General features: G+C 37.4%; 1 protein-coding gene across 5 annotated transcripts in view; it reads right to left on the bottom strand.

The window, feature by feature from the left end:
* The window catches only part of Tp63 (tumor protein p63), a 211,717-nt gene that overhangs the window by 114,894 nt on the left and 71,411 nt on the right, over window positions 1–25,412 (bottom strand). For all 5 annotated transcript variants that reach the window (XM_021209609.2, XM_021209608.2, XM_021209612.2 and 2 more), the window contains exons 2-3: window positions 15,854–15,982; window positions 14,967–15,099 (exon numbers count right to left, since the gene is read on the bottom strand). In XM_021209609.2, the coding sequence (XP_021065268.1) occupies window positions 14,967–15,099; window positions 15,854–15,982 (262 nt within the window). The remainder of the gene's footprint in view (window positions 1–14,966; window positions 15,100–15,853; window positions 15,983–25,412) is intronic.

The following is a 25,412-nucleotide window of genomic DNA, read 5'->3' as shown; positions in this document are numbered from 1 at the left end:
GCATTTTCCCAACTGAAGCTCCTTTCTCTGTGATAACTCCAGCTGTGTCAAGTTGACACAAAGCTAGCCAGTACAAGTCCCTTCCCTTGGGACTTGCAAGTTCCTTGGAAGAAGGTATTTTTTAATCCCATTTATTCAGTTATTTTGAAGACTAAGCATAACTACAGGTTATCAGCCTGATACTAGACCACTAAAATGCTCACTGCCAGGAAACACTGTTTACTTGCAGTACCTTCTAAAGATTGTCCCTGGAACCGCAGCAGTCACTGTGTATGACTGAACTATTACTCTAGAAGAAGCACATATTTTTCATCTTTTCTATTCATTTCTCATTATTCAATCAGCAGATATCTTTCTGAGGACCTCTAACAGAGTCATGGATTCTGTAGTCTGTCACTACACACTTGTTCAATTAAGAACATGCATTGACATTTTAAGTCTCTTCCAGGGAAGACATTTGAATGAACTATCTGCACAATTAAGAAAACACAAGCTGGGGGCAGAATAAGAGAATATAACCAAAATACATTGTATGAAAAATTTAAAAACCTAATACTTTTTTAAAAAAATAAATTTGAAGGTAATATAATTCATCTACTTCTTTCTGACAAAACATATGTAGGTCAAAATTTAGTGGATATATTTTATCAATAGTTACACTTAGCCTTTTTTTTTTTTTTTTTTTTTGATATGGGGTCTTCCTTCAGTGCTCAGGCTAGTCTCAAACTCAAAAGTTCAAGTGATACTCATGGCTTCCCCTCCTACATAGCTGCTACTGCACACATGGGCCCTAAGCACCATGCCTGAATTTACTCTTAATTTTCTAAATTCCATAATGGAGTAAACCTTTGCACATGTTTTAATATGAGTCATAGTCACAAATGCCCATTTTAGAGTATTCTAGAAGTTTCTTCTCTCTCTTTGCAGTTTTGTATCTTTTTCTGGTCTCTCTCTCTCTCTCTCACACACACACACACACACACACACACACACACACAGAGAGAGAGAGAGAGAGAGAGAGAGAGAATGAATTAGTTTTGTCCCTATAAAATCATGTATTAAATATTTGCCCAAGAAGTTCTATCTGTTATAAGCAACCATGGGGTGTGTGGAAAGACAGACAGTGTCAGTTTCTGACTCTGTCTCTGGAGTGATACCCAAGAATTCCCAGCTCTTAAGTTTCTAAGTAATAATCTTGATGCTGTTGGTCCTCAGAGGAGGTTTTGAGAATTAAAGCATGTCTTGGGTCTATTCAGAACTGACTTCACTGTTATGCTAAGGATGAATCCCAGCTGTATCTGTGTGTCGAGCAACTAAAGTTCAAATTCCTAATCACTCCACTGGAAAAGAATACTGTGAAGCCAGAATGACAAGTGAGGAGTGTACAAATTATTGAATAAAAGAAATATATGTTTTCTAGTCAGCTCTTTGGGACCCAAATATACCCCCCCCCAAAAAAAAAAAACCCATATTGATTGTCAAAGGAAGTCTGTCTATTTTGAAACTTTGGCTATGGTTTTTTAAAAAAGGCAAAAGAATCCAAACAAAGCTAGAAAACCCGCAACCCAACCCCATCTACATTTAAGGAGGAAAGAGTGGCCAAGACCCATTTCACAGCAAGTAACACCTGGTTTTCAAAAGGAAGAATATATATATTTTTATTATTTTTTCTTCATTAATAATTGCTGCACTTGGGATTAAAAATTCAGTTTTTAAAGAGATCCCATTTTAACCTTACAAATGCTCCCACGGCTGACCAGACCCATGAAAATTATTGCTTTATCCACTTTAGGTGCAAAATTGCCACTTCAAAATTGTCTACTGTGAGTAGCCAGTATCAGTAACTTCCTTCTGCTGCCTGGGAGACAGAGACCCAAAATCGTTTTGTACTTTTTCTAAGAGGACTGAAATTGTCAATGACAGAGCAGGATTAACAGCACAGTTAGCTGTTCACCTCAAGAGGCTGAACCCTTTAGATTGCTTCTCCTAGAAGCCAAGGGAACAGATCTAGAAACTCAGAAAGCTGGGGTCATCCCCAGCTCATGCTTATCAGAAATGTCCCAAGGGTCACTTGGCTCTCAGCTAATCTAGTCATTGTAGAAAAGTATAACAGACACTAGAGCATTTCCCAAGTTCCCTTAATCTCTTTAGAGTTTAATATAGCTTTTCAGGTTGAAACTATATTTCCTGGCTGAAGGAGAGCCTGTATTCTTTCTTTGCTAGTCAGTATGATAGGACGTCAACCTGCTACAGTTTGGAGAAGATGCAAGGTCACCATCAGCTCCCCTCGTCTGCTGAGATCCCTGTCTTGTTTATCTGTCCTTTTCAACTTCATTGTGAATTTGGACACACTGGGCACAGGGTCTTAAATAACTTTGCTGAGGTTACACCACAGACAGGTGTTAAGGAAACTATTCCCCTGGGGCTATCATTTCGAATTCTCCCTGTGCAGAAGGAGAAGGAAGGAGAGAAGGGAAAGGGTTTCTTTTCGGATTAAACACGGGGACTGCAAACACCTTCCCCTAGGCCATGCATTCTCTGCCAGTGTGGGCTGCAGTTTACCCAAACACCAAAGCAAAAAAGCAAACAGCTTCTTTTGTAAGGGAAGAGCTGTCAGCTGTCAAGTGATATTTGTGAATTTCTAGAGAAGAAAGAAAGAAAAGAAAACCCTTGCCCTTATTTTATTAAGCAGCCTGTTTGTTCAAGGTTGAAATGCATATGTGTGTTTAAGGTAAAGTCGCTCCCTTGGCACTCTCGAACAAAGTAATGTCTTCCTATTGGCTAGGCCATACAAAGAAGAAGAGAGAAAAACAGTCTGCTGTGGGAGACGTCTGAACTTCGTCTAAACCAAGTGTAGACTGAGCATAAGCAGCATAGGTGATTACACACAGGCTCCATAGGAATTGCTAGGGCATTTTTGTTTAGTGAAATGTTCCCTTGCTGCCCTGTCTTAATTATCTTCACAGCATACAGCCCACCAGCTGAGTGGATTGCTAGAACTTTTATAGGAAAGTTCAGACGTGCTGGAGGAAAAGGAGAAAAGGACACAGCTATTCCTGTGCCCAGGAGGAATGCTAAACACTACACATACTATCTTTCCATCATGGCTTTTCCATACTGTCCCTGTCACAGACAGTTTGCCCATCCATTGATTAACTGCTCCAGTCTCTGAGAGGACTTACTTCTTTTCAGCCAAAATGTCTATCCTTATGAATCCTACCGATAACTTGACTGAAAAGAAGGATGCCACTAAAGGAGATATTTCAGCATAATATGCAAATCACTGGACATATCAGTCTCCTACAGATATTTGCATTTTTCTCTAGATGATACTGTGTCACCAAAATGATTTCCAGTTTGTAAGTACTCCTGCGTAGTTAACAGAAATGTAAACAGAAAGCAACAATAATAAAATAAGAAAATCATGGAAACAAGCCCACTGTGTATACAATTTTATCCAGTAACTATGCATTAAGTATCCATTATAATAGAATATCCATATCTAAATATTTTCTTAAAAAAATCTACCAACAAAAAAGTTGAAATGTGTTAAATCTGAACAATCTGTATTATAGCGTTTGTGTGTGTGTGTGTGTGTGTGTGTGTGTGTGTGTGTGTGAGGATAAGTAAATAAGATCTATAAGATAAATATAATAGAGGATTTTATAAAATTTATTTATGATTCTCCAGCTAGGGAAGCAGAAGCACATTCTTTCTGGATCCCCTAGCGACCATGTCTACCAGAATACCAGAAGAATTTCCAACCCTGCAGCACACAACCATAACACTCTCCCAAGAAGCAATCAGGGCAACAGAAATTAAGGAGCCAAAACACCCACTCAACAAAAACAACACCAGATATCAGCAAGAATTACAATCTGCAAACCTAGGTGCCCATACTCCAGCATAAATATATAATCAACAACATCCAGGACAATGTGTTTCCACTAGAGCGCAAGAACATCACCACAGTAGGTCCTGAGAATTGCAAAACAGCCGAAGCATAAGAAAGACACCTTAGATTGCCTTTACGAATACAGTAAAGGCTCCTAAAGATGAAATAAATAAACCCCTTTAAAAATTCACTGATAACATCAGTAGCAGACACAATTGCAGAATGCTGAGCAAGATCTGAAAGTAGAAATTGAATCAAGAAAACACCAAAATGAGGGAACTGTGGAAATTAAAAATCAAGGAACTTGAATAGGCATATCAGCCTCACCAACAGAATACAAAATATGAAAGAGAGGATCTCAGGCATATATATATAATATATATAAAATATTCAGGAAATCTGTGATACTATGAAAAAATCTAAGAATAATAGGAATAGAAGAAACACAGATCAAAGGCACTGAAAAATATTTGAAAAAATTTCATAGAACAAAATTTCCCTAACCTAAAGGAGATACCACCCAATATCAACAGCCTCAATTCCTCAATAAAAAAGAAACAGACAAACAAAATGGATGGGAAAACAGGCACATCATTCTGCTGTATTCAAGAAACATACCTTAACATCAATGACAGATATCACATTGTGGTAAAAGCATGGATAAATGTGTTTCAAGCAAATGGACTTGAGAAGCAAGCTGGTATAGCCATTTTAATAACTGCCAAAATAGTCTTCAAATAAGCACTTATTAGAAAATAGGAAAGGACACTAAATACTCCTCAAATAAAAAATCCACCAAGAGAATATTGGAATTCTAAACATATAAACGCCAAACGAAAGGTCATACAAGTTCATATTAGAAACACTCTACAGTTTAAATCATATAATGATCCACACACACTGATAGTGGGAGACTTCAATAGTTCATTCTTGCCAACAGACTGGTCAGTCAGACAACTAAATACTAAACAGAAGTATGCTTAAGCTATCCAATATTATAAGTTAAATGGTTTAATGGATATTTACAAAACATTTTAACCAAACACAAAAGAATGTAACTTCTTCTCAGCACCTTATGGAACTTATTCCAAAACTGATCACATACTCAGACACAAAGTAAACCTTAACAGATACAAGAAAATTGAAATAGCTTACTGGTAGAGTCTATCTGACCATGATGGATTAAAGCTGGATATCAACAACAGAAACTTTATAAACTCATGGAAATTGAACAAATCACTACCAATAAAACAAGGTTCAAGATAGAAATTAAGAAAGACTTTCTAAAATTGAATTAAAATTAATATACAACATATCCAAATTTATATAACTCAATGAAGACTGTTCTAAGTGGGACGTTCTACAGTACTGTTACATTAAAAATTAAAAAAATAATTATAAAAAAAAAACCTGGAGGGATCTTAAACTAGCAATTTAAATGTACACCTGAAAGCTCTAGAAAGAAAAGACGAAATCACATACAAAATGATTATAAGAAATAAACTCAGAAAATAATAAAATAGAAACAAAGAACTATACTTCGGGAAAAATCAGTAAGATTGAGTAACCCTAATCCAAATTAATTTAAAGGTAGATAGAAGGAACATTCAAAATAACAAAAGTAGAAATGAAAGGGGGATATAATTGACGCTGAGAAAATCCAGAGAATCATAAGAATATACTTTAAAAAGTCTGTACTCCACCAAGTGGAAAATCTAAAAGAAATGGATAATTTTCTCAATACATACTACATACTAAAGTTAAATCAAGTAGATAAGCAATTTTAAGAGACATGTAACCTATACTGTCAGAGTCTCAGAACCAAAACCAACCAACCGACAAACAATGACAGCAAACACAACAAAACCAAAGACCATAGCCAAGCCCAAATACTTTTAACATACTTCTACCAGGCTTTCAAAGAAGAGTTAAAGTCAATATTCTTTAAATTATCCCATAAAAATAAAAATTACTGAAGGGCTAAGGACTATGACACCCCCCCTTTTTTTTATGACACAGTTACACTGATACTCAAGCCACATAAAGACTCAACAAAGAAAGAAAATTACAGAACAATTTCCTTTATGAACATAAACACAAACATAGTCAATAAAACACTTGCAAGGGGCTTGAAGTGCCAAGGTGGGGGATACCTAAAGGGCCCCACCCACTCAGAGGAGAAGAGGATGTGGTATGAGGAAAGATTGTGGGAGGGGGTGACTGTAAGGGGCAAAGTGAGTGGGATGCAAAGTGAATAAAAAAGTGAGTATAAAATAAAATAAAATACTTACAAATTGAATTTAAGACATATAAAAAATCATCCACCATAATTAAATAGGCTTCATCCTAGAAATGTAGGGATGGTTCAATACAAGTAAATCAATAAATGTATTTCATCAAATTAGCAAACTGAAGAACAAAAAGCACATAATCATCTTAGATACAGAAAAAGGCCTTTAACAAAATCGAACATCTCTTCATGATAGATGTTCTGGAGAGATTAGGGATACACAGGACATTACTTAAAGAAATAAAGACAGCTTACAGGTAACCCATAGCTAGCATCAACTTAAGTGGAGAGAAACTTGAAAAATATTCTATTAGAATCAGGAACAAGACAATATTGTACACTTTTCCATGTAGTACTTGAAATGTTAGCCAGAGCAATCAGTCAGCTGAACTAGGAAGAATTTAAAGTATGTTTTTGTTTTGCATATGCTATGGTAGTGTATGTATATGTGTGTGTGTTTATATGTATGTGTATATGTGTGTGTGTGTGTGTGTGTGTGTTTATATGTATGTGTATATGTGTGTGTGTGTGTGTGTGTGTTTATATGTATGTGTATATGTGTGTGTGTGTGTGTGTGTATGTGTGTATGAACCTTCCTGGTGAACATTCACCAAGAAACTCCTTCAGCTAAGAGACACTTTCAGCAAAGCAGATGGAACTCACTCAAATTGGTAGCCTTCCTGTATACAAATGCAGACAGAGATAAAAAAGATCAGGGAAATAGCACTTTTCAAAATAGCCACAAATATTATAAAATACCTTGTGGTAACTCTAACCAAGCTAGTGAAAGGATTACATAATAAAGACTTTCAGACATTGAAGAAAGAAAGACAATATCGGAAGATGGAAAGATCACCCACGCTCATACATTGGTAGGATTAATATAGTAAAAACGACCATCCTATCAAAAGAAAATTACAAATTCCATGCAATTACCACTAATTTACAACACATTCTTCACAGGTCTTAAAAACAACAACAACAACAACAACAAAAAACAATGTGCTACTTCATATGGAAACAAACATACAAACAAATCTAAGATAGCTAAAACAGTTCTGAACAATAAAAGAACTGCTGGATATATCAACAATCCTGATTTCAAGTTGTACTACAAAGCTACAATAAAAGAAACGAGTATGGTACTGGCATAAAAACAGACATGTTGATCAATGGAATAGAGTTGAAATCGCATTACAATGACTCCTAATGACATCTCCTAATCATAGATCGGTGTCTTGCTCTGCCATCATCAGAAAATCCTCTTCCTGTAGCAGACGGAAAGAAAAACAGAGACTCACCTTCAGACACTGTGCAGAATATGAGAGACTTTGAAATACTCAGCCCTAAATGGAATATCTCCATCAAATCTTTTCTTTCAGGGCTCAGGGAACCCCACAGAAGAAGTGGCCGAGAAGGTATAAGATTTAGAGGTCATTAAGAAAACAAGGCTCTCTCAATCAACAAGATCAACCCACATATTAAACTCACAGAGACTCTGGCAACAAGCACTGGGCCTGCAAGGGTCTGTACCAGATAGAGTCCTAGGGTTGACAGGAGATGTGACACACATGCTTCTATATCTAACCTAACACTCAAACCAATCTCCAAATGATAACCGCTTGCAAATGAAAATTGAGTTTCCTCCCAGGGAGTCTCACTGGAGTAACAAACTAAAGGGCAGGCTTCTTGCCTAGCAATAAATAGCCAATGAGAAATAAACTCAATGGCATTGTTGGATGTAGTTTGTCTCATGTCGTGTCAGGACACTTCCTTTTTACTTTGTAAAATTTCATTGTATTATTCTTTATTTTAATATGATTTTATTTGATATTTTTCTTTTTTCTTTTTACCTTACAGGTAAAATTCATATTATGACTCCCCATTTAATGTTTTTATGAGATTTCTGAGTGTGCAAATGAATCGGTCTCTGTGCCTTCTTTTGGACTTCTTTCCTCTGCTTTGCTTGTTTTGTTCAAATATGATATGTTAGCTTTTGTTATATTTTTTATTGTAATTGTCCTTTAGAAGCCAGTTTGTTTTCTAATGAGATACAGAAAGGGGTGTATCTGGATGGGAGAGGAGGGGGGGGCTAGAGACGTAGGAGGAAAGACTAGTCAGAATATACTATATTACAAAAAGTATTTTCAACACAAGGAAAAGAATTATGACATGACTCAAAATGTGCTTTTTATCTAAAAAGAAGAATAGGAGAAAATTGCAGTGTTCATATGTGTTATCATAACTTAGAGATATATGTGCTTTTTACAGTGTATAAAATTCTTCTTAAATTTATTATTTTAGTAAATTAATTACTATTATTGTTAAAGCACAATCTACTTACTCTATTTAAAGAGCTTATATGTAAAGTAGACAAGTGACCACAAAAATTCACAAGTGATTGATTCTATATTTATACCCGTTAGGAACTCTGTTTTGTTTTGTTTTTTTTTGTTTTATTTATTTATTTATTTATTTATTTATTTATTTATTTATTTATTGGTTTTTCAAGACAGGATTTCTCTGTGTAGCCTTGGCTGTCTTGGAACTCACTTTGTAGACCAGGCTGGCCTCGAACTCAGAAATCCACCTGCCTCTGCCTCCCAAGTGCTGGGATTAAAGGCATGTGCTACCACTGCCCGGCTCCATAAGGAATTCTGAATGGAGCAAATCACCATGATTCTCCTGTGTAAAGACATCTGTTATTAGACTTTTCTATATAAATGAGGAAAGGCCTGTTTATGGATACATGTTACTGGAGCCTCTTTACAGTTCTGAAGACAAATTCAACACCAGTTGTTTTCATTACAAATCCCATGATGTAATTTAGTAACAAAAGGTGGAGAACTTCATAGCATCATATTCACTGAACATTTTTCAGTGCTTTTAACCAAATCTACTTACACTGATTGAATCAGTTTCCTAAATGACCAGACAAGTGTATAGGTGTTGTACGGAAGTGGTAGGGATCAAATGATGGGGGTGGGAATGATATGGGAAGAACTGTAGAGGTCTTCTGGAAGCCAAGTAAGTGAAGAGAAGACAATGAATGATACCTTCCTTGTAGGAAGTTCTACCCATTGGCACAAGGCTTAGTCAACTGATATTACACACCTTAGGAACCTGGAGACAAGGGCACATAGCAAACGACAAATGCTTACTTCTTGCCTAACACATCAGAACTTTTTGAAGCAAGGAGAGGGCAGGTGTGTAAGTTACTAACTCCTCAGTCTGATTTAAGTTTCTCAGAGTAATTTCTGTGAGCAACTTCAAATTAGATTTTTTTCAGAAGGTATATACTTAATATATACTTAAATCATGACACAAGGCAGAGGAAGACTTAAAACAACATATATACCAAAAGCTGTACTGACTTGATTATCTAATATTATAATGTAAGTGTGGTTCAAATTATATTCTGTGTGAGTGCATTCATGTGCGCATGTGCACCTGCAAACTGAGACAAAGGGGAAAAGTAGAAATTAAAGCGTAATTTATAAATTCCGATAGATTTCAAGAATCTGAATGAGAGTTTAGGCTCTGCTTAACAGCATAGGTGCTGTTTACCTTGAAAGCACCATTCTGGTAACTGATAGCGACTGGAGTTCTATCATTTTCTTAGCAATGCACAATGAGAATTACAGTTTTCCCCTAAGCAGGAGCAGCAGGGCTGTTAAGAATTGTACTCAAAACTAGCCCATAATTTTTCTTTTGAGTTCACTGCTTAGGTAGTTGAAAGTGAAATCGATGCCAGTTTCTGCTGTAACATTCAGTGTCTGCGGGTGCAGAATGTGTGCCTACAGTCCAAAGAGGCCAAGAGTTTCCATATTCCATTCTACATTTTCTTCTGTGTCACTTCTTGGTGAATGACAGAGGTATAAAACCAAGATTCTTAGCATCACCACTAAACTTCGCAAAGACAAAATAGGTAAATTAAAATAAAACATCAAAAATAGAGGTCAAGTATTCTAAAAAGGCCAAATAAATGGAACAGGGATGATGGAATGAACAAACAGAAAACAACCACAGTCAAAGAACACACACATGCCAGTATATATAAACGGTGTGCACAGCAAAAATGGAACAGATTGTCATAATGCATGTAAGGAATCCAGTTACATATTATTAAGAGAAATTCATTTAAAATACAACGATATAAGAGTAAAACAATGAAGGAAAGATTTATCAGGTAGATAGCAAATAACTAGCGATTTTAGTTCGTTGAGTTATTACCCAAAGTTATTACACTGACAAAGTCTACTAGCAGAAGTTAATAGAAAGATTATACAACTATAGAAAGGACCAAGTCACCATGAATATTACTAATCATAGATATCATGTATCCACACAAATGTAGAAACACTTGGATACTTGAAAAGAAAGATCCATAATTATTGCTTGGAAATGTCAGCACACTGTAGTCATCAAAACAGGAGACAGAGGAACAGAAAGGATGTGGGACTCATAGTTCCAAAATCCAACTGGATCCAGTTGCTACTAGGAAACTTTCCACACAACAAAAGCAGAGCACATAGTCTTGAGTTTCAATGCTATACTCTAAACACTAATGGACCAAATTTGAAGTCCCCCAAAGTATAAACATATTTAGAACTAAACAGTAACTGAGAAACACATTAATCACATCAGTGTCTCTTGGATGCAACTAAACAGTATCTACGAGGAAATTTCTTGTTGCCATGCTAAAATCTTCAGGAAGAAAACAAAGGAAATAATCAACTCAATAGTACAAATTTCTACTGAGGAAGCTTAGACACTAAAGCTTTGATAAAGTGAAGGCTGTTGGTAAGAGAGAAAAAAGCGAAGCAGGGTGGAGGAGGAACTGGAGGAAAAAGATGGAGAAATGAGAACAATGAGGAGGAAGGCAAAGAGGCAAAGAGAAAGACAGGAAGATCTGGAGGAGGAAGAGAAAATACATTTCACAGGGTGGGTGTTACAAAACAAAACCAAAGCACTCAAGGTAGAAATGCAAACCAGAAAAAAAAAAAAAATGAGGCAGGCCAGAGAAAACTATTAGAAAAAAAGTTTAAGTAAAATGTGAGGTGTTCTACTGAAAGCTAAAGAAAATCAGTAGTCTCTGGTACTGAAAAGTTTCCATCCAATAAATGAATTTATAATTATATATCTTTCTGGTATTAATGGAATATAAAGGAAATATTCTAAGCCATTCTATATGCATGGGCTCAGCAAATATGATCCATCCAATTTATCACTTTCTTAAAAACGATAGTTTGTCCAGATGTGACTAAGATAAAATAATATCAATAGTCTCGTGAAGAAATTTAATGTCTAGTTTCCAAAAAGGCCTAGATGATTTTAATTGGTAAATTCTACCAAATGTGTAAAAGGAAATAACATTCTATAGCCTGGTGGTTCTCTACATTGCCAATGCTGCAACCCTTTAATACATGTTCTTCAAGTTCTGGTGACCTCCGACCATAAAAATATTTCATTGCTACTTCATAACTGTAGTTTTGATACTATTATGAACCTTGAGCTAAATATCTGATGAGTAGGTATTTGATATGCAACCCCCAAGTGGGTTGTGGCCCACAGGTGGAGAACTGCTACAGTGGAGTCTTTCAATTTCAGTCAGGGTTTCTGCTGGGAACAGAATCCCAGTCCTTTGGGAGAGCATCTATGCTTTTAATGGCTCAGTCATCTCTCAAGTCATTGTTTTGTTTTTTTGATTTTTCAAGACAGGGTTTCTCTGTGTAGCCCTGGCTGTCCTGGAACTCATTCTGTAGACCAAGCTGGCCTTGAACTCAGAAATCCNCCTGCCTCTGTCTCCCATTAAAGGTGTGTGCCACCACTGCCTGGTAACACTCTAGTTTTTAATGTTCAATTTTTTTCTCATATATATTTTCTGTAGTTGAAAATTTCACCCTCAACTCTTCAAATTTGTGATATTCTTTAAGTTAGGCTTTAATGATACCAGTTTCCCAAATGTGGGTTACAGTTTTTCCTCCCATTTAATCAATTTTATTCGAATTTCCAAGCCTATTACAAATTACCTTTTCTGTAACGTATTGCTGTAATTTCTCAGTCTGAATTAATCATTATTTTGTAATGTTTTTATAAGAATATAAACAATTCCCAGTAATTTAAGAACTATTTTATCCCAATTTGCCTTTAATGATATTTTATGGTCTTCTCCAGGGAAGAACCATTGATTTCTTCATCTGTTTCATAAGAAACAAGATATAAGTAAGTATGTCTGGATTCATAAACATGATAAAAATTTTATGTAAATCTGGATCATATATGTAGAGTACTATTATAGGTGCTAATACAGGTGCTATGGTCTATGCCTTTACCAAATATATACATTCTCTCTCTCTCTCTCTCTCTCTCTCTCTCTCTCTCTCTCTCTCTCTCTCTCTCCTTCTTTCTCTCTCTCAAACACATATACTCACACACATACATAACACACATACCCAAACATATACACACATACATATACATACACACACACACACACATACATATATACACACATCTTGATATTAGTCTTTTAATAATGTAGAGCTGAAAACTTCTCATATGTATCTGAGATGAGTCCGTAAGGATTTAAAAATACAGAGCATTTTAGATAATTAACAGTTTCCTTAAAGAAAATTCTAATTTAGCATGAAAGATAAAGAATCAATAAATGCAAAATGCTTGCCTGGCCAGCATCCATCACTGAGGAGAATATGTTACTGTTAATATTTAATCCATTCTTCAAACATATTAGAGACATGCTTACACAGATCCAAAATAATACAAATCTGAGAAATACATCAATATATCAAACAATAGAATCAAGGCTCATTAAGCCACTTGAAAAATAGATTAAAATATGATTTTTGAGCCATTTCATTTACTCTCAATCACTATCCCAATAGAACTAATATTCAGAACTAATTTTATAATTAGAAATTTAATATAATTCTAATTTAAAAGACATGCAGAATCTACAATTTAATACATCCGAGTTTAACGTCTGCACTTTAATTTCCTTTGTTAATAATAAGACCAAAACATCACGATTCCATTTCTTGGCCATATCAAAACTCAGAAAAACCAGAGGATGAAATTTTCAATTTCTGTCCTTAAGAATCTGACATGCCTCCTCATGCCCATTATAGAGTTGTATTTCTTGTGTAGTAAGAAAGGAATTGGCTGAAATCCCAACTTATTAAAATACTATATTGATGGGGAAAGTAATTTATGTGCAGACTTTTGAAAGCATTTAGCAATTAACCTATAATGGAAACGAGAAAGTCTGCTACTAAGCATTGGAAAGCCCCACACATCCGTGCAGCAGTTGAGTGGGGCTGGGCATCTTAGTCTCTACTTTCTAATTTACCCAGCACAACACTAATTACTGGCATCCTGCACAAACTCACTGCTTTGCCATGCCTGCTGCTGAGGCCTGCTATAATTTGGCCCCATCTATGTAACTGCCATTCATATCCAAATATGTGTATGTAGAGCTAAAGATAAGAAGGTACTGAGAACTAAAGTAGAAGTTAACAATTCATATCCAACTATAATTTATGATAGTTGGCAATTCTTTTCAGTTCAAAAGAGGGGATCTAGAGAAAGGTAAACGTCTTTACTTAATGGAGTTCATTCTCTCTCTCTCTCTCTCCTTCCATGGGGTTCCAGTACACTAGCCTCCAAATGCCTTATTGGTTTGTTTTTTTGTTTTCCCCCCTCTCTGCCAGAACCCCATCTCATTCTTTCTGAAGCCCTGCTATGTGCTCTTGAGCACTCCAGTGACAAAATGTAGCTCCTGATTCCTGAAAAGTCAGAGAAATAAATAAGTAGAGTGACGTGTAATGCAGAATATAACACAAGTTTTCCCTGTGGTTGCTTCAGAGGAATGGTATTTAATTCCAGTGGGCGGAGCTAGTGACAGAGAAAGGATTCCAAGGGAGAACAGGGCAAAGCGGGCAGTGAGGGACAGATAAGAATTGGACTGAGGGAAGAAAACACTTGGAAATGATATTTTGGAAGAGAATGTTTTAAACAACAAAAGGAAACGACAGAACATTCTGGAACATTAGGAAACCAAGTCCATCAGTGTGTGAACTTCAATAGTGACTGGGACTGGAGATTTAAAGGCTTGTGATTTTGAACTTCATAACTTTTTCAGTTCTTTTGTAGCCAAGAGTCAGACACACCTTCTGTTAGGCAGGTTCACCTTTGCTTGGAATTATCAGTGTTTTCCTTATTACAGGCTCTGTTTCAATATTAACAGTAATACTCCTGACCTAGCCAGAGGTGAAAGTCACTGGTATGATTTCACCATTTAATAAAGAAGTAACAGATCTAGCATCCCAACAACATGAGCGACACCATGGGAAAGAAAAAAAAAAATACAGCTTATGCATCACGGGTGTTTCTTTGTGCTTTACTTCCTGAGTATTTGCATTGAACATATACAACAGTAGAATGGATCTGGGCAGAATCAAGTCCAGTGTCTGCTTCTCTGGGAATTGGAAACCCTTGTGACATTACTCTCTCTAATTTAGTCTTAACATGAACAACAACTCAGGAAAACAAACAAACAAACAACAAAAGGTAAGAAATCATTTCCACCTTCTGTCCCTACCCACTGCAGAAAGCTGAGAAAGAGCCAGAATCTACAAAACCCCTGCTAACCCTTTCCCAGTGGGCTCCATTTGCTCTCTCTGTAATGGTGTTGTCCAATCAGAGTCATCTACTTTGATTTGTGGATAGCCTTGCCCTCACAGGAAGAGGAAACACACTCACCCACATGGGGTCACTGAGGTCTGAGTCTTGCATGCGGATACAATCCATGCTAATCTCAATCTTGTTTGTTGCACCATTTTCTGAAGGTTCATCCACAAAGTTCAAGTCGATGGGCTGTACTGAGCATATAGGCCTAGCACAAGGAGGGAGGAAAGTGTGGATTACCCATTGGAAGAGACTGTAGCATGTTTAAATGACTAGTAACAATGGATATTTTCTGTTTCACGGCTGTCAAGGCCTTGCTACAATCAGAAACCTGGGGTTGAATCTTGACTCAACCATTTACCATACTAAATAGTTACATACAATCTGAGGAAGGTCAAACTAAGTCCTATTTCTCAAGTACGAGCCATGATCTCTGCTTCATGACCTAACAAGTTAGTCTGGCTAACATGGATAGACAGGGGAGGGTATTTGTTCAGATTCCACAAGCTCACCAGTGTGTAGTAAGCATTCCCTTTCCCATCTTCATGTTAACTGACTAAAATCTGTTTTTGATTAAAATACCAATACATAGTTCTCATAGAAATGTTAAAACAGCTACTGAAGTGGGGTGGTTCACCTTCTTAGAGTATGTCTTCAAACAAGAATAGGTATTGAGTGACAGACACTAGACACTGGTGGAGATGTTTTGTATTGTTGGTGGGGGGGTATTCAGAATATTTACAGTGAACTTTGCAGTAATATAATGATGATCTCTTGGTTTTGGAAACTAAAAAGAAAGAAAACTACTTTATTTTCAATATTATTGAAGGCAATATAATTCTAAAACTGTAACATTTTAAAAAACTGATCCAGACATATTCTATAGCAAATAATATTTCAACCAGCTGCGTTTACTTATTTTTAAACAGTTCTGGTACACCTCTTGGTTATTTGATACTTACTGTTCCAGAAAATCCCAGATATGCTGGAACACCTCTGGGCTGAGGAATTCACTTGTCTGGGTGCTCTGTGACATGGCGGATCTGTAATAACTTTCTTTCCACGAGAAATGAGCTGGGGTTTCTATGAAACTTAAAAGGACAAAAAAAAAATTAAGCTAAGATTATATTTTCTGTATTCATGACCTTGGCTAATTACACCAAAACAGAAACTATCTGGCAAACACCAATGAGTCTATAAAGTCATAGAGACATACATAGCATAGTTCCTAAGTTTCACAATTGATATTTCTTTAGAAAGCAGCATGGCCTACAATCTGCCCTAAAATAAGACAGAACTTCCACTGCGAGACAATCAAGTCTTTTTTTTTTAAATCAAAATCATCTCTCTTAATTAATAGCATTGTTATTGTAGGCTGTACTTACACTTTCCAACATAGCGTAGATTTCAAAAAGAAAATAAACACCCCTTCATTAAGTCTGAGGGCAACCCCGACCTATCATTAAACCTATTTTATAAGTGCCTCAACTGATTATCTGCCCATTCTGCCTCCAGCAGGTAAGAATCACTGAAATTCAGAAGTAATTTCAGAGAACTTAAATTTTACCCTCAGATTAATAACTTCTCTCATGACTACAATTTCAGCATAGCACTCCAGGACAATAAACACAAGTTTCTGGACCTATGGCTTTCTTTGTTTAATCACTAGTTGCTTACCATGGTGTGTGTGGAGGTGTTGCTTAATTAGAGTTAGAATTCCAGTTAACTAAGGAATAAACAAACACCAGGGAACTGTGGCAATTAATGTTACCCCAATTTGTTCATCTTGCTGCTAGGTTCTCAAGTATACTTTTGTTTTTTAATTCAACTTTCATTTCTGTTTATCTAGAGTGAATTCTAGCTTTCTCAGTTGATATATTCTCCAAATCTGAACATTATCTGACTAGATAATCTGGGTAGTGATTTGCTATAATGATCAGTAGGCTAATTTTACCTCAGAATGAAATTAATTATGCTCTTAAATCATTGATATACATATAAGAAGAGCCAAATTAATAGTGTACACGGACAATCTTCTTTTTCCCTTTTCAAATGTTTATTCTATATTCTATTCTGAGGGTAGGAGAGCACAGCACTGGGTTTATTAACAAATGATTACCAATCTACCTCAGCAACACATTCATTTGATCAGGTTAAATATATAAAAATGATGAATAAAATATGCATTTTTCACCTAGAAGCATATAAATATTAGAAATAAAAAGTGAGTCTGACTGTCTCACTCCTGTGGGAGATCATGGTGGAGAACAGAGCAAAACAATTCCATAATGAACATGTATAAACATCTCTATAAAATCAGGAGATGTGGGGCTAGAGAGATGGCTCAGTGGTTAAGAGCATCGACTGCTCTTTCGAAGGTCCTGAGTTCAGGTCCCAGCAACCACATGGTGGCTCACAACCATCCGTAATGAGATCTGACACCCTCTTCTGGTGTGTCTGAAGACAGCTACAGTGTACTTACATATAACAATAAATAAATCTTTAAAAAAAAAATCAGGAGATGTAAGTTTTGCATGACCAAGGAAAGAGGCAAGTGGCTGACAGGAGACTTAGCCTGAGCAGGAAGAGACGATGCGCAGAGAAGGTAGAATAGCAATGAGGTCCACCAGTAGTCCATCTCTACCACTTTGGGTTGCAGTCAAATAGGAAGGGCTGAGGTGGACAATAACTTGGTGCACGTGAAACGTTCTGATGCAGCTCCATGTAAAGGCTATGTAGTATTTGTATCCAGAATGTAGAGCTATGCAGTGGGTGAGGATAAGAAACTTACATGCTATGACAACAGAAGCATAGGTACTAGGATTTACATTGAAAGCTATTTTTTTGTAAGTTATTCTTTAAAGATTTAATTTTTAATTTTAATCATGTATACACATGTGTTTGTGAGGGATATGTGCATGACTACAGGTATCAGCAGAATGCAAAACAGAAATTGGATCCCTTGGAGAGGGACACAAATTCTGCAGTACAGACTCTAGATCAATGAGCCAGTCATTTCAATAGTTCCTTTATAAGCCATTTTAAGTTAACTTTAAAAAAAAACTAGATAATTACAGAATTATAAATAATTACAATACATATTATAGAAAGATTTTAAGTATTTTTTACCCGGTTTTGACCCATGGAAGTATCTTACAAAAACTATTATCTACTACCATAGCCTGAACACTGACTTCAATAAAATTCACAAATCTTTTCCAAAATCCTCAGTGTCATTTATACGTGTGTGTGTGTGTGTGTGTGTGTGTGTGTGTGGTGTATTTCTTCAAGTCTACATGTTTTTCACTGTTTAGGACAGTGTATCTATGTCCATATGCCAAACAATTTGAATCATGCAATCAGAATATATATTGTACTGATCTGTCTGGATATTGCAAAGTGGAAGGACATAAAGAGATTGTTTAGCATATTGTGGTTAGCAGGCAAGAACAGGAAGAAGACAAAATATTTATACAATTCAAACTCTAAATTGTACACAAATTGTCATAGGCATAGTCTTATACATGTGAGACTAGGTAGGTCAGGAGACAGATGTGAGGAAACCAAGAAAAACCACACATCTGTCCTCAGAAGCACTTCTTCTAATGTTGAGAATACTTCATTGTTGCTAATCACTCCTGAAGCTGTAGTTAGAGTCTTCCAATTGCATCAGAACTAAGATACCAAAGGAACTTCCCCAACTGCCACACATGTACAACAATAAAGGATCTAAATTAAAAAGCAAACAAACAAACAAACAAACACATGAACAAAAACCCAATCTCAAAAATCATAGTATCCTTTGCAATGTAATTTGACTCTATATTCCCCTAGCATTGTCTTATGAACCTTTTAAGAGAACCTAGACATGAAATGGAGCAATGGAGTGGCAGATATGGCTACGTGTTTACATGTTTACGAACAGTTGATGCTCTTCCAGAGGACTTAAGTTTGCTTCCCAACACTCTTGTCTGGTGGCTTACACCACCTGTAACTCCAGTTCCACTGTATTTGATGCCCTTTCCTGGGATCTATGGGTTTGTGCACACACATGATACACACACACACACACACACACACACACACACACACACATCAATTTTTAAAAAGAAAAAGACAAAACTTAAAACAAGATCCAGCCCTCTAGTCCTTCATAATTTGAGAGGAGAAGTGTCAATTTCCATTAGCAGTATGTCACCTATATCATATATTCACAGACATTTCTTTAAATTATACAATGCAGAACCAGTGGGCAGGCACCTGCATCGTCTGACACATACTCCTCCCTTCCAACATGTGGCTCCAGTCATTGCTTCCAGAGTATGTTATCCCTTTGCTTTACTTTGCTAAATACCCTCCCTCTTAAACTGTGTGATATCTTACCTCTAAAAAAGACAAAAATTTAGACCTGATGAAATATTGACCTCCAAAGGGAGAGGAGAAAATAAGAGAGAAAAGCAGACGAAGGGAAGAAAAAAAGAGAGGTGCTGAGGAGAGAGGAGGGGAAGCTAGAGGAAGGGGAAGGGGGTCAAGGCTGACATTAGGATGTGTTCGAGTATCCTCCTTATAAACTTGGGGGTTAAGTTTTGTTCTGTAGATCAGCATGCAAAACACTACAAAGGAGGGGCATGGAGAGGTCACCCAGTACCACAGGGCAGGAAGGGTGAAGCAAGCCTTGCCCCTTGTTCCAGTCTTTGCCTATGGGTGAATCTCAGTATCAATTACTCATGCAACAATGGCTCCCTTCAAAGGTCTTTGTCAAACCAGTCACACCCAAGCACTGGAAGTCTGAAGTTTGTTTATTTTTCCTTCTGTTTTTTTTACAGCTTGCTTTTTTTTTTTTTCTCAACAAACTATCCTTCACCCTTTATATTAATTCGTTAAAGAACACTTTTCTTTATAGACGTTACTGTAAAACACCAAGGGCTGTCTTATCAGTTGACAGTTGACATCTGCTTTTGCTTTCTCGTTCCTACACAAGGCATCACTTCTAGCTTGAGTCTGGTCATTTACCAGATGGAAAGGCTAGATTAAACACCACACCAAACAACAACAACAAGAAGAAGAACAACAACAACAATCAGGTCTGCCCTGTAATGCTTTAACTTGGCTCTTCCCTCATAGTCTTTAAAAATGTATTAGTACATGAGACGCTAAGTCTTAACCACCCCTGTGCCAACCTATGACTTTTTATCACTGCTATATTTATCATCTTCCCAATAGTATACATATTGTGGAATCATTTTAAAACTAAGGTCACCATATATCTGTTTAGAACATCTAGTTGTGTATATTCAAACCTAGAAATTTGCTTGATTCTACATGTAGGAGACAACACAGCCAGAAAAGTCAGAAAAGATAAGAGTTAGAAAAGCAAGCTGGAAACTTATTGCTGCTGCCATGTTTCCTGGCTCTAAGGACTCTTGACCAGGTCTCAGTGACTGGTGAGAAGAACAGCTCTTTCAGGACCCTCCTCTCCACCTAGGATCACAGTGGAACTGACATAGGTTGAAGGATGTTTTGATGCCTGAGTCCTGGCCATGAAGGATGTGTAGTCTGTCAGGTTTGTCTTCCTTCAATAATATCACAGCACAGTTGAGGTTCCCACAACATCAACTTCCTTGAGATCCAACACTGTGCTTCAGTGTTGGCTGTTGAAAGCAGGAGATTAAACTCCCTGGGACTTTCCAAGCAATGGATAATCACTTCACAGCTATTATTCAAACTTATCATTATGAAATCAGTTGAAACGAGAATTACACTAAATTACTAAATACACCAAAATCAGTATTGAAAACCCATCACTTTTTAATCGTCTTGTGATCTACCATCAGTGTCCCTGAAAGGCATTTTCAAAGAAAATATGGTAGAATGGCTTAGTTAAAAAACAAAATTCTCTGTGACTTCAGTGCCATCCCACTGAAATAATGTACATAACAGTCTTGGATAAATGCTCCATGTGCAACCATCTCCTGACACTCTAGTACGTGAGAAGCCAGGCTGACAGGTTAGCAAATGAACGGAGCATGTGGCTTCCTCAAAAGTTTTTCTCCTGGATGTGATTAATAAAGTGACTTTAATTTTTTCTCAATTTTTACCCTTTATCACAACATTTTGTGGACAAATTTCTAAGTTCTCCACTGGATTATGACCTTCTGAAGGGTAGGTAGAAAAGCCAACCCAGGTCATTCCTTTCAGCTCTGCTTGTCTGTTGGCTGGCAGCAGAGCCTTGCTGTGGATTAAGGTGCACTCTGCATGGGGCCTGCTTTTCCAGTTCTTCAGAGGCCCTCTAGCCTCAGAGAGGAGAAGCAGGTTATTCTAGTTCACTCAGGCAGTAACAGATAAAGCTGGGACTTAATGCAAGATTGTGTTGCTTCAAAGTCATGCCTTACTAAATTACATATATAATGTCTACTTTTCATTCCCCATAAAACTTTGGAACCATGAAATTTTAATATTTAGATTATTCTTAATGTTTTTCTAAAAAATAACTACTGAATGTATTTTAATCACAATTAGCATGCCAACAAGATGGACATGAAATGGTATTAAAAACTAATAATGGTAAGTGAGTAACATATCTAGATTGCTGCCCTCTTGTAGTCTCTTGATGCCACTGTAACTGCCATCCAATACCCTATACAGAAGCTCTGGTGGGAGAGACATTACCTTTCCCATCTATCAGACTACAAGCAAAGTATGTTTAATAGGCACAGAGGCATCTGAGTTAAAGCTGGACTACCAAGAAAAGATAAGAACAGTCCAAACCCTTCAGAGAAATGGACCTAGAGATAAAGAACGCTGCCAGGCCCAGAGTGGGTGGAAGGGCCACTGCCAACAAAATCAGAGGTTTTTTTTTTTTTTTTTTTCTTTCAGAGTGCTTGGGAGAAGAACTTTAACTCCCCCCCCCCTTTTTTTTCCAGCTTGTATTCAAGAACAAACAAAACGAAAGGCCCCTTTGTCTGTAAACAGCACAGGGAGAATCTTGAGCTCCGATCCCCTTCTCCAAGGCAGAATCCATCGAATGTGTATTTTCTGGCCTTGTTTTGTCTTCTAAAAAATGAACTGCATCTGGAAACAGAGCAATCAGTAGCCTTTCCACTTCCAATCGACTACACTGTAAGTTTACTTTTCCAGTTTGGTCACTAAATTCTTAGAAATACGGGGAAGCCAAGTTTATGAATCCAGTAACATCACCAGCAGAAGCTGACTTTCAAATGCATGGAGGGAAGCTCTGGATGTAGCTCAGCTCTGTGAGCATTCAAAAAGCCTCAGCATCATTTCAGTGGGAGAAAGGGTGTTGAGGAGTAAGAATCTACAAATGTCAAGTAAAAATACAACCAATGTCTTTAGTGCTCGGGAGTCTTTGATCACTCAAATTCTCAGGGAGTCTCCCTTACTCTCAGGTAAAATTTGATCAAACTCTCGACTTGACTTCTCATTCTAGCATCTGTCTGTCTGTCTATCAATCTGTCCGTGCATCTATCTATCCATCCATCCATCCAAATCATCAAATTACTGGTTGATAGCTTCCTACCAATCTCTCTAGACCTTCCATCAGATGGCCGTCTGGTTGGTCACTGAAGCATTTGAGATCACCAAATTCCTTTTATATTTTTAATTCAGAAACCGTTAAAATCTTTGAGTTACTCTGCCATGATAATAATCATTAGCACTATTAATATTAGTGATATAAAACTATTGATATTTATCTTTAAGGAAGCCGGAGAACATTCTGAAGCCTTTGGTATATTGTCTCCTTGCTGTACCCTCTAGCCTCTAAAGGTCCCAAAGGAATAGATTTATCCTTGGGATTGCATAAAATCATCTTTGTTGACAATCACTAAGCTACTCTAAGTAAGGCCATGAACATATTTTCTTCCTTAGAGGGCAATGTTTCTCTATCATGTTGAATAATGATCAGTGCACTTTTCTCTCTCCATTTGTGATCGTTACTTTTGATTGACACTTGAGTGGCTTAATAAACACTTAGGGGATCAGTGAAAGATGTCTCCAAGCATGGCTAGGATAGTATGTCCAAAGAGTCTTCAATCAATTGTCAATTCAATGGGTTAATCTCTTGTAGACTCATAATATAATTGCTTTATTGTAAAGCATGAAGAAGGACATAGCTGAAAGGGGTAGGTTACTTTGATGTATCCTAGAGCTACATTCTGTATTCTTCTTTAACTCTTAAATTGTGTGTATATGTGTATGTGTGTGCTATTTATATATGTGTATACCTGTTCATATGCATGTAACCATATGTGTGTAGTATATGCATACGTGTGTCTACATATATATGAAGGCCCAAGTCTGATGCTGGTGGCCTTCCCCAATAGTTCTTCACATGCTGCTTCAATAGTTTTCACAGTTTCTCTCTACGAACCTGGAGTGCATAGATGTGGCTAGTCTAGGCAGAGTTTCTGTCCTTGCCATCCAGGTGCTAGAATTACATATATTCAGGCTGCTACCTTCACCTGAATGTGAGTTCTGGGGATTTATTAGTCTTCCTGTGTGCTACTTGTACAACCAGGTCTGTCACCTACTGAACCATCTTCCTAGTCCTCTATGCCTAGTCCTGCCCACCAAGAAGAATATAGAGTCCCACATGCTCCTGTTACCAGGGTACAATGCCATGTAGCTTTAGAGAAAATGGAAACTCAATGTCCTTTTTCCATAGGATTCTAATTCGAATGATGGATACTGAGCCCAAGTGTCAAATCAGTCACCTGTTGTCCCTGTCAGGTGTTCATTCATGACATCAAGATGAGTATTTAGCACATCATTTACTCTGATTCAGAACCCCTTAGCAGCTTTATTCTTAGCAAACAAAGCTAGAACAACAATTGTAGCATATTCTATGCCCCAATTTATTTCAATTTATTCTGATCTACAGAGCATAATTGAAGGGATTCCTCCTGCATATAACCAAAGTGATTAATATTAGGAAGAATCCCCCAATGCCCATTTCTCCTCTATTTAGCTATTCACCATAGCTGGTGGCTGTCTTTTACTTTTAGAAGACTTGACTTTTCCTCACACAAGTTTCCTTAAAGCCCATCTCTTCCCACTCCCTTCTCCTATGACCCTTTCCTGTGTAATTCAACCCTCTCCTTCTTTTAGTTCTGTACACCAAAGGACAATTTGGAAACTGCACGGAGAGAGCCACTGCACAGAGAAAGCATCCCTTTCTTCTCTCACGTGCTCCCATTTTGGCTCCCTTCCCATCAACAATGCTTCCACCCGGAAGAGAATGTCTATTCCCTGTCTACAGCTCTTCTCAAATGTTTGCAGCAGCACTAGGGATTGAACTCTGAGCCTTGATGATGCTAAGCCCTGGTACTCAGATACCATTTCAGCCCTACACAAAGTAACAGTACAACAATTACAATATTGCATAGTAGGAGCTGCATATTAAGCATTTTCTAAATACCTTTGGTCATAAACTCGTTTGATCCTTTCAACACACTATGATAACGTTTCACTCTTCTAATCCCTACTTTAAGTCGAAGAAACGATGTCATGCGCAGCTAAGCAACTTCCATATAAGGATACCTGCATCGTGATTGGAACAGATTCAAACTGAGTGAGCTAGCCTGTGACCCAAGTCTCACACTATGCGGCTGACTCTTCTAGTCATGGGCCAAATAAAGTCTTGGACACGGGTCAGATTTGTGCCTACCCTTACAGCCCTGATGGAGGCTGTCACTGGCTGGGGTCTTGGGCAAGTCTCTGTCCTCTGGGGACCAAGCTCACCCTCAGTGAAAGCAGTAAGTGATGTAAGTTGGATTCTATGGTCCCTGGTCTGGAGACTCTAAAATTTATTTTACTGTGCTATCACATCGACTAGAATCCAATGGTTCCTGCAGACACACACACACACACTCACTCACATACTCACTCACACAGTCACACACATACACATATACACAGATACACTCACACATATGCATACACACAAAATCATACACATATATATATACACATACACACACTCACATTAACACTCAGGAAGTCACACACACATATTTACACACATATGTACACACACAGCCCTATTGATTAATATCATTGCTATTTTAATTGGTCAGTTCAAAGGACTCCTTTTGGAGTCATTTCACATTATCATCCCTTCTTGCTGAGAGAAACATACACCCATGTACCTGCACCCTAGAGAGAGGGAGGGCTGATTTGTCTTCAAGGAGTTCACTCTAGCCTCTGCAGGTTTAACTTAACCTGCCTCCCACAGTGAGTTCACCTGAGCTGATTGGAACCACCAAGCTCCCTGGAGCTCACCAGCCCCTGGCAGGCTCCTTTCCTCTCTTAAGCAACAGGGCACCCCACCACTAACTCATCCCTAGCCCCCTCTCCTCCCTGTCCTTCTTACCTACTGCCTTTTTTTGCCATGTTCCACGCTAGGAGCAACCTCTCAGGCTTCCCTTAGCCCTGATTTCTCAAACCTGGCATACCTTAGAATACTTGGGATGCTTAAAAGGAAGATTTGGAGTGGAAGCCGGG

This window comes from Mus pahari, chromosome 12 (assembly GCF_900095145.1).
Source record: "Mus pahari chromosome 12, PAHARI_EIJ_v1.1, whole genome shotgun sequence".
Lineage (NCBI taxonomy): Eukaryota > Metazoa > Chordata > Mammalia > Rodentia > Muridae > Mus > Mus pahari.
The sequence above is the reverse complement of the archived record's forward strand: the minus strand, read 5'-3'. Positions and strand labels throughout refer to the sequence as shown.